The sequence below is a fragment of the Oreochromis aureus genome, linkage group 22 (assembly GCF_013358895.1).
Source record: "Oreochromis aureus strain Israel breed Guangdong linkage group 22, ZZ_aureus, whole genome shotgun sequence".
NCBI classification, from domain to species: domain Eukaryota; kingdom Metazoa; phylum Chordata; class Actinopteri; order Cichliformes; family Cichlidae; genus Oreochromis; species Oreochromis aureus.
Window position 1 is genome coordinate 27,833,312 of NC_052962.1, and position 14,272 is coordinate 27,847,583.

The 14,272-nt window shown below is 41.4% G+C and overlaps 2 protein-coding genes across 2 annotated transcripts; one reads left to right on the forward strand and one right to left on the reverse strand.

The window, feature by feature from the left end:
- The first annotated feature begins 861 nt into the window (after positions 1-861).
- LOC116318890 (apolipoprotein A-IV-like) lies at positions 862-2,180 on the forward strand. Its single transcript, XM_031738050.2, has 4 exons — positions 862-1,038; positions 1,126-1,173; positions 1,258-1,408; positions 1,500-2,180. The coding sequence occupies exons 2-4, from the start codon at positions 1,140-1,142 to the stop codon at positions 2,065-2,067; spliced, it is 753 nt and encodes a 250-aa protein (XP_031593910.1). The 5' UTR covers positions 862-1,038; positions 1,126-1,139; the 3' UTR covers positions 2,068-2,180.
- A 2,663-nt stretch (positions 2,181-4,843) lies between these two features.
- On the reverse strand, positions 4,844-13,658 carry tomm40l (translocase of outer mitochondrial membrane 40 homolog, like). Its single transcript, XM_031738052.2, has 10 exons — positions 13,567-13,658; positions 10,403-10,617; positions 10,240-10,307; positions 9,768-9,860; positions 9,585-9,686; positions 7,628-7,733; positions 7,355-7,477; positions 7,194-7,270; positions 7,005-7,107; positions 4,844-5,608 (listed from the first exon to the last, which is right to left on the reverse strand). The coding sequence occupies exons 2-10, from the start codon at positions 10,614-10,616 to the stop codon at positions 5,469-5,471; spliced, it is 1,026 nt and encodes a 341-aa protein (XP_031593912.1). The 5' UTR covers position 10,617; positions 13,567-13,658; the 3' UTR covers positions 4,844-5,468.
- Positions 13,659-14,272: the final 614 nt, after the last annotated feature.

Consider the following 14,272-nt stretch of genomic DNA (forward strand, 5'->3'; position numbering starts at 1 on the left):
AATGGTGTTATATTCATTCAGTTAGGTTTAAATTCCTTAACAAAGTTTCAGAGAGTTCCCTTGTTGGTTTCTGGGATCAGATGGGCAGATATCTGGAGGAAAGGGCGAAGAGTTTGGAGAGCTTGGTTAAAAAGCCCCTATAAGCTGTAACACACCGATCAGCACAAATAGTAGTAGGCAGCTACTAATTAGGGCAAAGTAAAGACTGGGCTTTCACTCAACAGAAGACTTCTTAACCTCTGAAAATCCATCAGGGGTTAAAGTTTGGGTTCAGTTAACGTCCAACCTTTTTTATCGACTTTTCACTTGGTTTAGGTCAATTTGTTTCTATTTCATATGTAACTTTAAAAGTCTAAGGTTGGGTTATTTGTCCAAAATTTCCATTAAAATAGTCTCAGAAGCCACGACCAGAACAACAGCAGTAAATAGGTGCAGTTCAGTGACTCATATCAGTGGAGGTGAGGTCAATAGCTGCTTGTGTTGGCGCACCTGTCAGTCAAAGCGGCCACTCCCCTTAACTTTAAGCCTTTAACAAAATCCAAATGGATGACTAAATAAAGACAAAAGAAAGACCACACAGTTGTTATAAAGGTGTAAACCAACCAAAGAGACACAAAACAATTTGTGTACCAGTCTTGTCTTTATTTCATCAGTACAAATAAAGATTTAAACATGGTGGTCTATGGAGGATTTCTAGCCAGCCCCAAATGGAAATTAGAGGAGAGGCAACCTGGTTTTCCTGTGTTTCTCCTACAAAATAAAATCTTTCAAAAGTTGTTTTCTGCTGCATCTGATTCTGTTCAGGTTGTTTAAACCAAAAGAAAAATTACTAACACCGAGCCAGATTGCAGTAAGCCTGTATCATAAGATATGGAAACACTAAGATTGTGACGTGGAGTGACAACAGTAACAAGAAACTGTCCAGCGGGGCAACCAGAGGAGGACTTTAACCTTCAGCGTGGCTATAAAGCCCGCGAGCGGTCGTCTGCACAGCACAAACCATCAGACAGTGAAGAAGAGTCAAGCTGCATCTGTAAGGTAAAAGATCTTACTTCAAACTATATATTCTTAAATCAACAGCTAAATCCGGCTTTCAACTAAGCATCTGTTCTCTTCATCCAACAGCATCAACTTCAATCATGAAGGCGTTCATCGTTCTCGCTCTTTTCTCCGGTGAGTAAATCTTCCCTTCAAATTAAAAGCTAGACACATTTTAAATCACTGCTGGTCAAATTAACCGTCTGCTTTCATCCACAGTTTGTAACGCCAACATCCTGTGGCCGGAGCCTCCCAAATCCAACCTGGAAGTGGTGAAAGATGCCTTTTGGGATTATGTTGCAAAGGCAACACAAACTGCTGAGGAGTCCCTGAAGCAGATCAGAGAGTCCCAGCTGGGACAGGAAGTGAAGTAAGAGTCAGCATGAGGAGTCTGAAGAAGTACAAAATATGCACACATATGTATGTTTTCAGTTTAATAACTTCCTGTTTCTCTGTATTAGCACCAAGATCTCTCAGAGCGCTGACACCGTGAATCAATACGTCGCTACGCTGCACACTCAGGTGGCTCCTTTGACCCAGAACTTCATGACTCAGTTCTCCCAGGAGGCCGAGCAGCTGAAGGCTCGCCTGGAGAAAGACCTGGCTGCTATGGGCACCAACGCAGAGGAGATGGTGGCAAAGATCCAGACCAAGGTGGATGAGCTGAAGAGTGGAGCTGAAGCCTACGCTCAGGCCATGGACCCAGAGCCCATGAAGGCCGTCCTGCAGCAGAAGAGCCAGGAGCTGAAGGAGCAGCTGGAGCAGAGCATGAGCCAGCTGCAGGCCCAGATGGTTCCCTACACCGAGAACATGAAACAGAAGATGGAGCAGAGCCTGGAAGAGTTTCAGAGGAACATGATGCCCCTGACCCAGAGCTTTGAGGCCCAGGTGGCTCAGAAAACCCAGGAGATCCAGCAGAGGTTGGCTCCCTATGGAGACGAGCTGAGGGAACGGCTGGACTCCAGCGCTCAGGACCTGCAGACTCAGCTGAACGCCCTGTGGAAAACCTTCACCAAGATCGCCCAGTAAATGGACTCCGTCTCAGTCTTAAGCCTTAAGCGCTTTCTCTGTATCACAAACCAAATATTTATTTCAACTTCACTCCTGTTTATTTTATGAAATAAAAATCCAGAATTTCTGCATTTTCGGTGTCTTAATTATCATTATAGGTGTGTCAGTTTTTCAACGAGCGTGTTTAATTTCTGAAAAGCTTTACTCGTAAATAGAAGCTGAACATTGATCTTACCGGTCAGAGGGTGGGAATGAGGGGGGGTCAAACTCACTTTAGTTTTATGATCTTGTTTGTTTCCACATTCATCTTACACAGGACAACCAACCTTTAAATTTAGAGTACTGTGAATAGTAAAAATACTTCTCTGGAATTTTCAGACCACTTCAGATTAGTAGTAGCAGTAAATAGGTGCCCCAAGGTCAATAACTATTCATCATAAGTGAATACCAAGCTTCAGTGGCACTCATATATGTACTGGTATACATGTTAAGCTTTAAATGTCACTGGAGGAGTGCTCTTCCTCATGATGTTTGATGTTCTATAATCCTGAAGGCCACATCATAAAATACCCACTATTTTCATACCCATTCAACCATTCTGCATCTCTCATGTCCCGAATGGAAGCATCTATATCTATTATTTATACTTCCACTCGTTCTATTTACTTTGTCATTAGTTTACTACCTGTCTCCAACTTCTTTTATTAAGTACATCTAAAAATATTGCTGTTGTGACAAACAGCCTCTGGGATGTACTTCTGGTTTATGGATGCAACATGCGGGAGAAAATATCTTAACAGAGAAATGTCCTTTGGCTGTTCCCTCACAACAACCTGATAAGACAAAGGAGCAAAGTCTCCATCTCAGGACAAACTACTGATAAACATTTCAAATGACGCATAGAAAGATTGAAGCAAATGAAACAGAGTTATTCAAGCAGCTCACTCTGTTGTACTCCGAGCACAAAATCATATATGTGAAAGATTTAATTCAAAAGTTCTGTTTTACTTTCTATTTGTTAGCAAGTGATTAACTCTAATGATCAGTTTTTCCAAAAAGATGTAACAGAACATTTAAATGTCTGCCTGCTGTCATAGCCAAAGATCACAGATGAAGCACACCGCACTGGAAACCAATTAAATGACTCCATAATGCCGCCTCTTATTGATTTGTGGGTTTTGTCTTCTTTTTTAGGACATTGTGAGGCAGACTAAGAGGGGATCATTCTGATCTATTTTCCACCGTAGTATATATTTACTTTCAGTTTCTAATAGTTTATGATATAAAGTTAAAGTTAAGCTGTCGTTGGATCCTAATGATGCAGACCAGGAGCCGTGATGCCAAAAACTACAGTAAATCTAAGGCAAAGAGTTTGTGTGGGTCAATGAGGGGCATGTTACCAGAGCTGAGCCTGAACTTTTGACATTAAACCTGCATGTTATAGATTTGCCATTTGAATACGACAAATAAGCTGTAATTTATTACAGTTCCTCAACTTACTATAAACATGAATGGAAGCTGAATTTTCTTTCTGAACTTCTGTGATATGTTCATTGCACTTGTGTATTCCTCTTTTTCTACTGGAACTATTAATGCACAGCCACAAACAGTTTCAGCTGTACAGTATAAATCGATTGATCAGCACATCTCTTTGAGCCACATGTTTCTTGTGATGCATTTGTGGACATCTGGAAATTAGAATCAAACAAAATGTGGGATACTGACTCAGTTACAAACCCAAACTTCTTAATTGCCCCTTGGGGATAAATAAAGTCTTTCTGATTCTGATTCTGATACAGTACTGATTGGCAAGCTTAGTTACACTGACAAAAGAAAAAAACACTTGGTGTGGTAGATTCTGTTTATACGTGGCACGGTGATCAGCACTGCTGCCTCACAACAACAAAGTCCTGGGTTTGAATCCAGCGTGGGATGTCTGTGTGGAGTTTCCATGTTCTCCCTGAGTCTGTGGGTTCCTCCCACAGTTCAAAATCATGCATTTTTGGTTAATTGGTGATTCTAGTGCCTTAATCTACTCATTTAGCTTCACTCAAACAAAACTAATCTAATAAGATAGCCGTGAAGTAACCAGTTACGTGCTCTGAGGGGTGAAATTGAAGTTCTTTTTGTCATCACAGATGATGAGAATGTCTTTAGTTCCTCCTCACACACCTGTGATCAGGTGTTACCTGCTTCTCGCCCTATAACACCCAGGCTCCAGGTCTCCTCCCCTGAAGCAGATTGATAACAGATGCTGATTATCTGCTAAAACTGGGTCATTCTTGATGGTTGCCAGGCAGATGTAATTCAAACTCTGTGAAATAAATAATATATTGTTGAGAAGAGCGAATGATGCTTTCCTAATATGCTGTAGGAGTATAAAGGCTAAAAAATGGTCATGTTAGTGCCGTTGCTAGGTGGATGTCAGGCAACACATCACAGATAATTTAAGAAGTGGGTATGAGATGTTACTGTTGTGAAATAAAAAAATGATACAATACTTTAATAAAGTGTTGTAGCTGGCTAAAGCCAAAAAACATTTATCCCATTGGTAGTGTGTTGCTAGGCAACATGGCAACAACATAATATCTGATATAGATAAGAACCTTCAGGGGCTGCAGATGTGTGCAAAGCTTGATCGCTCAAAGAAACAAACACACAGACAGAATGCGTGGAGGAAAGGGGTAAAAAGGTGGTGTAGCTCCACATAAAGCCACACAGCATCTACAAATAAAGGCTCCTTAAAAAAATAAAAAATAAAAGTTGACGTTGACAGAAAGAAACGAGTACGACGTGCAGTTTTTGTAAGAAATTGTATTGATCAGCTTTGAAGAGGTATATACAGCTCATATATACTGTTCAGTATGTATGTAACATAAAAAAGGCAACAAAACAAGTGATGCATTGTGAACATGACATACAGTACAGTACACTCCTTCCTAACAGCTGGTAACTTGTCTGTAACCAACATCTGATACCTATTTCACTCACTGCACACCACGACAGACTTAACGGTAAAAAAAATAAAAATAAAAGAAGAGAAATTTTTAAATCAGGAGCAAAATAAAAACAAACATGACAGGCACTGAACTCAAACACAGAGCTCTGTAAATCTGTCTTCTAATGTTACGTCCGCCTGCTGTCCATGTGTCTGTTTATGACGAGGGTCTGCTTGTTCCTGACAGGTCACATTATTCATTACACTACTGATCATTGAGGGGATTCATCTTTAAGGATTAGGGTCAAATGTTGATTTATTTTAGCTGCTTATATTCACCACACATGGCGAAAAATGATTCGAGGAAACCAGCACTATAATTAATAGTCAAATCTACCAAAGAGGTCACCGGCAGTTTTTGTGGAAAAGTCTCTACGTCAGTGGTGGGCGTGTGCCGTCTGCGAGCCGGCTCTACGTCGGCCTAACCGATGGTGACGCCAAAGCCGCACTGGAACTTGTTTTTGCGGTGGTTGAGGAAGCCGGAGAGGGCCAGAGAGAGGGGCAGTGGGAGCAACTTCTTTTCCAACGTTGCCCCAACTATCCAGTTACTGTCAATTGAACCTGAAAGAGGCAGAACGGCAGATTTAGAGTAAGAAAAACTCTCAAACTGAGAAAGCCTTTGTGTATATTGTTAAAATCTCCCAGTTCTTTAATCTTTGGGCTGAAGGAAGGACAATACTCGGTGTATAAATGCTCAATCAACAATTATTTATTCCATACAATTCAACACTTTATGAGCATAAGAACCATCATGATGGGGAGACCTGCCTGCAGAGGGTCACAGCAAGTCTCAAAATGGTGACGGGTTACTCAGCTTCTTATAGCCTCTAGTACACCTCTGGATTTTTGTAACCTGGTGTGTTTCACAGCTGGGTATGATCGGGTCAGTTTTTATCTCTATTTCAATGATTTTGGAACATTACACTGGTATGAAACTTTTTGAGAAAAAAGAAATACACCCAGCAATGTCTTTGCTTCCAGTTTTGGCACAATTTAAGCGGTCACATAACATAGCATCATTGTGTGCAAGTTTACCATACCACAAACTCATCTGCCTTTGGTCGGATGACATAAAAACTATCGAGGACTTATTTTGTTACTGCAGCAGTCATATTTCCATTCGGTAAACTTACCAGACCCCATTGACAAAAACACAAATTTTATCTCACAGAACATAAACCATGAGGGTTTGTCGGGTTACTCTGATGCTAGTTTGACTCCAAATTCATCTTCTTTCATATGTTCCTTTCAGGAGGTGGATCATCAGCTCAGCCTATCCCAGCATCCTCTTGTGCCACACTACATCCGTGAATCTTCTCTTTTCCAGCAGCGCCATATTCAGCATCCTTTCTCCAATATATTCACTATCCCAGAACTCCACCTTCACTGAAACAAAACTAACCCAATGAAGCAGTGGTGCCCTAACCAGCTGTGTGTGGGGGGTGTCAGCACAGTCTGGAGGCTTTGATGAGAGTTCCTCGTCAGTTCGTCATCACCAAGAGCAGTGAGACAGCAGCTCGAGAGCCAAAGCACATCAAATACATCCTACAGTAGTAGTGTTAGCAGCATTCTTCCCTTCACACTCACCCTGGAAGAAGTGAACAATCTAAGGATGGGACGCTGGGGCAGATTTAAGCTCGAATGCTATAAATAACCTTTAAATGTGATGTTTAAATGTAGAATAGTTTGGAAATTCTGAGGGGCTTACAAAGCTGAGACACAGTTTTGCTGCTAGGGGGCAAATTTCTGATGCAAGCAACTTCAGATCTTCACAGCTCATATTTGACACAAAGTTTATAAAAACGCTATAAAACCTCATTTTCATGACCCGGGACCTTTTATAACTTTGATTATGTTCTATAATCTGTCACAAAAATTTGGCTGCAAATAAAATGCAGCGATGGATGAAGATGAAACTGCTCCCCTGAAATTATTTTACCAAAGTGCACATATTTACCTTTAAATTGTAAATTTGCTTTAGGGACATCTAGCTGGTAGCCAAACGACACACTGGTGTCTTGCATGCGGGCACTCGCCTCAAACTCCACACCGACCTGTAACTGTAGAAGAGACAGATCATCATGAAGGCCGACTATAAAAATACTGAGTCCTTTCTTACAAAAGGGATACATGAGGATGTGGTTACCTGATCGTTGGCTTTATGGTAGTAAGATGCATGAGCTCCTGCTGAGCCGAGTGTTAAGGTGGCGATGTAGTTGTTGCCTACAGAGAAGTAAATCTATCAGTTAGGACACGTGTCTGATGTTATAGTTCAAGCTTTGTATTAATCTTTAAACGGTGTCTCACCTGTGTATCTGCCAACTAAAGACATTACTGAGCCCTCCTCTCCAGGCCTGCGGTGGTAAACCAGCTCCCCTCCCAGAGCCAGAGCCGGCGTTATGGACTGGAGGTAGTGTGCGACGACGATACCTGACAGGTGCACGACAGCAACATGACAACAGGTGTTCAGGTGCAGATCTCAAGTTTGGTTTTGTCCAACTACACTGCTGCTTTTCACCAATTTAAAAGAATTGACAACAGTAACAGTGAACTGCACAGCATCTGTGACTGATGACCTACCAGAGCCAACAAGGACGTCTGGGTTTCCGAGTGTGACAGTTGCAGTAAAATCTTCTCCCCTGAACTCAGCGTCGCCCTGCCAGTTCACAAATTTGTGTTGCTGTGTCTGAGGATACAACATATTTAACAGTTAGAATCATGCAAGAACAATAACACACAAACTAGAAACATCTCAGAAGACATTTTCGAGAAAGACACTCTGCACATCTGGTGTTTAATAATCAAAGATAACTGGAAATGCGATTGGCTAGAAAAGAATCCCCGGTTCGATCCCAGAGGCTCGTGTCAGGGAGTCTGGTGTAAAAATCTGTCAAACATGCAGAGGTACCTGCTGTGGTGACCCCTGGTGAATAAGGGATCGGCTGAAAGTGGGTTTAAGTGGAAATGTGGCTGGCACACAAAGTGCTCTGAGAGGAATTAAGTCAAAACTGCACGTCGTAACTCAACATGAGATATGTTTAGTGAAAGAGGACAAAAATGCCCACATTTAAATGTATAAATTGTAAATGTAAAGGGCAGAAAATGCCAACATGACACATTCTTTAACTCTTTACCCCCTGAAAGCCAACTAGGGCTACGTTCACACTGCAGGTCTTAATGCTCAATTCCGATTTTTTGATCAAATCCGATTTTTTTGTCTGCTTGTTCACACTACACATAAAATGCGACATCAAAGCGCGCTCTAGTGTGAACGCTCAAAGCGACCGCATGCGCAAAAGAAGATGTCACACACAACTCGCTCTGTTTAGACCCAGAGCAAACAATATTGTTTGACTGATGGCCCTTAATATAAAGACTTCGGACTTTATGTTTCCAGATTTTTGCTTTAAGTTATTTTGTTATTTACATAATAATGCAAATATGATCCTTATTGCTGTTTTAGAGGAGCGGTGCTTCAAAGGATAGTTGCAGATTTCTGTCAGAATCTGCAGAAAATACAGTAAAAATAAAATGTTCACATTTCTCCAACATGGTCTTCCTAACAGTTTCACCGGATGGCAAGAAATCGTTCGCGATGTCCTATCGGGCGCTTCTCCGGCGCTGATAACTGGCGTCTGTCTTGTGTCAGTGACGTAAAAGACGGATTTAATGCGACATGACCGTTCAAACAGCAGTCGCTTTCTAAAACATCGGATATGTATCGGATTCAGGACCACATACTAAAGTGACCCAGATCGGATTTGAAAATATCGGATTCGTGCCGTTCACACTGTCATACCATGATCGGATACGGGTCGCATAGGGTCAAAAAAATCGGATTTGATGCGCTTTCGCCTGCAGTGTGAACGTAGCCTAGGAGTAATCCATGAGGCTGTTTGTTGAACTGAGAGGTTTCTGTAATATTTCAGGCCTGCTTATAGAACAAATTAAATGGGTCTGCACCAGAAGTTACAGAGAGTGGTCTCTGCCTAAACAGCTACCCTCAGAAAAACCTTAAAACTATTCTTATGGTCATCAAACACATTTTAATTGATATATATATACTTAAGTGTCAAAACTGGGCATTTAGGGTACTGGGGAGGTCTTCAAATGTTGCCTTTATATAGGAAAAGAGTTAAACAAGCATTTTACAGACATCAGCCGACTATAGTCTGAAGTTAGTGGGAAACCCCCCCCAAAAATCAATTATTCGTAAAGTGTAAACTGTGATTTTGTGAGGACTTTAAACTATATTAAAACACTGACTCAGTCTGATAAAGTCCAAAGCCTTTAACTTGTTTAAACTGTTGAATGATCTTTCTATTAAAAAGCATGGCGGTACACTAGACACCCAAAGTTGCCTAGACTTTTTTTTACTCCCTTTTATTTCTATGGAGTAAAACATGTTTATTTTTAAAGAAATTACTAAAAACTGCGCAATGAATTGTTAACAAGAGTCACTGTGGAGTCCCACTCTACCCACACATTTTGATGGTTGTATTAAAGGGAAAAAGTCCAGACAGCAGTAAGTTTTCACCTGGAAGGCCACTTTGGATCGTATCCTGTTGGTGATCTGGTGGATGATCTGGGCGTTAAGGCTGCCGCTGTTGTCCATGTCTCCCACCATGACTGGAAAAGACTGAACAAAAGGAGAGTGTTTGTATAACAGTTTAAAACACAGCTTAAAGATGAGATTCACGCTGACGTTACGGCTGCGTACCTCTGCTGGACCCGTCTGCTTTGATCCAACATACGTAGCACCGAACCTGTAGAGGGAATCTCCAGTGGTGCTCAGCAGCACAGTATGAATCACCTGCAAACACGCAGATTAAAAATGCACTTTATACACATTTATTTCAGTTCGCTGAAAACAGTCCAGAGACTAAAACTTTAGACTAAAACGACACAGTAAAATCTGAGGTTTAAATATGTTGCTGGACTTCATGAATCGACATAAAGGAGAATCGCTGCAGTCGTGCAATGACTGTAAAAACCCGCGTCAATGCCAAAGTTTGACATAACCTTATTTTGCTTCCAGTATTTATTCCCCCTCTCATTCTACAGACAGAAGGAAATCTTAAATGTATATAATCAAACTATCTTTCAGCTGTTCATCACACCATGCTTTAACATTTAGGCATAAAGCTTTATAATAGCCAAGCTAATAAAAAGGTTAAATGAGCTTAACTGACCTGGAAGTGATTGCTAAGACCTTTATTAACAACTAGCTTCACGCCTTCCATCTGCAAAGGAAAAACCTCTGAGGAGAAAAAACACACACAGGTTAGACAAACTGAGGTCAAACAGACATTCCTCCCCAATAACCATTTTTAAAAAAAAATCTGCTCCTGTTACCTTTGCATTTCCGATGACACTCGTCAAACGCTCCCGGATTGGGCAAAGCATTTTCTGACTCCTGCTGCTGAGCAGAGGCTTCCCCAGTCTGGGGTATAACTGCGGAAACCGGAGGCATCCCAAAGCCCGGTGGCACCGTCAAGCCAGGGGCAGGAGTGCCGCCCGAGGCTGGTGGTGGTGGGTTGGGGGAGCTGGCAGCCAAAACACTGCCCATTCTGACAGAAACACAGAGACAGAGAGGGAAGGACTGAGTGAGTAACTGATTTATAACGCAATAACAGACTGCCGGTACAAGCTGAGGAAACATTAAAGGAAACTTGTTATGGTTTTCTTTATTTTCTCTCATATCCTGTATATATACTGTTACACTCACCTAAGTCATGGTTCCAGCAGTTTTTCTACTCTTTGCTCTGTATAATGTCAATAATAGCCAATATCCCCAGGCAAAAAACTCTGTCTGTGACCCACTTACTGTTTTAACATTCTGTTTGTGGGGGTCAGCCAATCAGAACAATGTTGGCTTACAGGAAAAGAAGCTTAAGCAGCAAGTCACAGATGGGGGAGGAACTGAGACTATATCAACGCCCCGAATTAAAGGCATAAGGATTATTTTGAACTAGAACATTGTAAAGCCTCTGTAGTAAACATGTGGAGCTTGATATGAGCAGAATAGGTTCCTTTTAAACGATCAGCACTGTTAGTATAATATAAATATGTCAATATTGACACAGGCAAACCTAGAGACTAGTCATATTTTATCCACATCAATTACAATATTATCATCTAACTTTGAGCATCAAAACTGAACCCAGCATAGTAACAGAGCCCCACCACAAAGAGTCTGATGCTATTGTTTAGCAACTGTCAGAAAAACACTTCAGTATGAATACAAGGGATTCATAAGCTTGGAGTCTTATGATTGAGACTAACCAGACAATCATCCTGAGCTGGTTCTAGTTTCCCAGGACGGCAAAAAGTTAATGAGCTGAGTTATTGGTCCACTCCACACTTAAAATAATCCTGAGTGACTTGAGCAGGGTATGTTGTTGAACAAGACTGGAGGGTTAAAGTCAGAGTTTTCATGTCATGATGCTGACTCTCTTAACCTGGTAAGATCACTGTGGTGACTTCAGCTGAGGACATGAGCTGGTCCAGAGGAGATTATGTTCAGATTTGGGTTTAAAACTGAGAGGAACCATCACCGATTCTCCTCCCAACAACTTACTCTAAATGTGATATAAATCAGATAATGTCTGACCAGACATTTCCACTCACCCCAAAACAAATCTGTGATACAAACCATTACAAAATAGGCCGCACAAGCACTGAAATTATGTAGAAAATAGCAGTTTTTGAATGAATTCAGAAAATAAATGATTTTCTGCAGCACCAGGAATGCCTTTAGCCTTTATCTTATATGCATCACCTATTCTCTGATAACATCTGACTGAAGTAGCTTGCATTCAAGTGATCCATTTGTGCAGAGGAGTCAAATGACACGGCCTTTTATGTGAGTACACAGAGCTTGGAGCAGAAAGCATGGGCTGGGAAAGATGATAACCACTACCTGTTATCTTTGACTGGGGTTTCTGGTTTTGTTGAACCAGCAAACACAAAATCAGTCTGGCTATATCAGACCTGTGTCGAAGCCCACCACTTTGTTTTCACACTAAAAACCCAAGCCAGCATAGTTTCCAAAATGAACCTACAGAGCTGTGAATTTTTTCCCCTGCCCTTTGTTTATTCTCTTTTTTCCCTAATTATTAAGGAATAACGTTATCCAAACATACCTGGCTCTACAAAAAAACAAACAAAAAAAACCTGCCCTCTATACCTAATATAGCTGTGCCACCATTGGCAGCAAAAACTGCAATCAAGCAACAAAGCAGCCCTGGACCATCACACTACCACCACCATGTTTGACTGTTGATATGTTGTTTGTTTTTTCTTTAAATAAAACGCTGTGTTAGTTTTGGTTTTGGTAAACATCTTGGATGCCATTTTTGTCCAGTGTCTTTCTTATTGTGTTTTTTCACCATGAACTCTGACCATGAGTGAGGGTTAGAGTGAGGGCTGTTCTTTAGATGTTGTTTTTGGCTCTTTTGTAACTTTTTTTGGAGTAAGTTTGGTAAACTGAGCAGTGATGGTTCATCACTGTTCCAAGTTTTCTCTATTTCTAGATAATAAGCTTAGCTCTCACTGTGGTTCACTGAAGTCCCAAAGGCTTAGAAATTGCTTTGTAACCCTTCCCAGACTGATAGATGTCACCAACTTAGTTTCTCATCTGCTCTTGATTTTCTGTAGATCGTTGCATGATTGCAGATCTATTAACCTACCTACCTACTGCACTTTGTCAGAGGTTCTATTTAAGTGATCTGATAATTCATCAGCTCTTGCATTAATCAGGCTTGGGTGTGGCTACTGAAAATCAATTCAACTTTCCAAAAAATGTGATTATTTATAGTTTGGCTTAACAATAACGGGTAATTACTCTTTCACATCACTGTACCTTTAGAGTGGTATAGGGTGCTGCTGCTATGTCCCACCACCTGTCAAGCGCCACTAGGAGGATCCTGATCCTCTCTGATGTTGACATTAAGTCATAAACTTATAATTATGTAAATTAATATAAGCATATCACGGTGACAGATCAAACTGATCCTTTCGGAGTTTGTGAAGCGTTTGCTTGAGCTATTTAAGCATTGAAACAGCGATGTCTCAGGTTGCTGCTGAATGAACATGTGCAGAATCGGTGTAGTGTCCCTTTAACCTTCCTTCCACACAGCTCACACTCATTCATTTGCAGTAAGAGGTAAAAGAGGGCGGTTAAATTCAACATAACAATGATGCGATATGAATGAAAATGTCCACAAACCAGCAATTATTATATACTCTCATAATTTTTTGTAGCCAACACCCTGAATGGGAACTGCCTCATGTATAAGAAAGCATGAATACGTTAGCCGTGCTAGCTCCTTTAGCACCTGATTAGCTTGCTGGCTAGCTTTACAAACCGCAACTGACAGTCTGGAGATAAAACGCTGCTGTTTATGGAGGAAACCTGCGGCCGATCTGTGAGACAAAAGTTGCCGAACAAAACCGCCGACATGTTTCCACTGAAGCATCACGTTATATAAAATACAGAGCTTTCAAATGCTACTCACGTTGTGATTTCCAGAGGACGATACAGCCGGAAGTTGAAACCAATGGCACCAACGAAGAAGACGTGGGAGCCCCGCCTTTTTCGTCAAAGCAAAATGATGATTGGATGAAGGAGCATCTATCCGCGGACATGATTGACGAAGTCACCTATCGGTCATATGAGGCGTCCTTGACGAATCTGAGGCCGGGCTTCGAGTTGATGTAATGCTCATTCTCAAGTACTATTGGCTAAAAAAGGAACGGTCAGCCGTAAGGAGGCGGGGCGCTGACGCCGATTAAGAGACACCAGCCGGGCGGTTCGTTGGAGTTTTAAGGGCGGTTGTAGTAAAAGGTGAAGAAGAAATACTTTCAAGGTCAAAAGGCAGCCTGAGGATCTCCAAGCAAACAAAAAGCTTTATTTTCAAACAACAGGCCTCTGTCCCATTATGGCTACACAACGAGCAGCACCTTTATATTTTGTAGCTGGAGGCCCAAAACAGTAGATGAACAGGAAGCAAGGTGGAGAAAGATGTACACATACAAACCCAGAGTACACAGAGAAAAATGTACTATCATCTTCCACTAGTGAAGAGCAATACTGCAAACTTTGGTATCCCGCCCATACCAAGTAAATACAGGGCTGATAACGCGAGGGGGACTGATACCAGTTTAACCTATAAAAGGTAGCTTGAGTGACCACTAAATCACGATTCATACCTTCCGCAATAA

Coding starts and splice junctions, on each gene's coding strand:
- LOC116318890 (XM_031738050.2), top strand. CDS start 1,140: ATGAAGGCGTTCATCGTTCTCGCTCTTTTCTCCG. Junction 1,174..1,257: donor CGTTCTCGCTCTTTTCTCCG/GTGAGTAAATCT, acceptor TTTCATCCACAG/TTTGTAACGCCAACATCCTG. Junction 1,409..1,499: donor CAGCTGGGACAGGAAGTGAA/GTAAGAGTCAGC, acceptor TCTCTGTATTAG/CACCAAGATCTCTCAGAGCG.
- tomm40l (XM_031738052.2), bottom strand. CDS start 10,616: ATGGGCAGTGTTTTGGCTGCCAGCTCCCCCAACCCACCACCACCAGCC. Junction 9,861..10,239: donor GTCTTAGCAATCACTTCCAG/GTCAGTTAAGCT, acceptor GCGTGTTTGCAG/GTGATTCATACTGTGCTGCT. Junction 7,734..9,584: donor GATCCAAAGTGGCCTTCCAG/GTGAAAACTTAC, acceptor TTGTATCCTCAG/ACACAGCAACACAAATTTGT.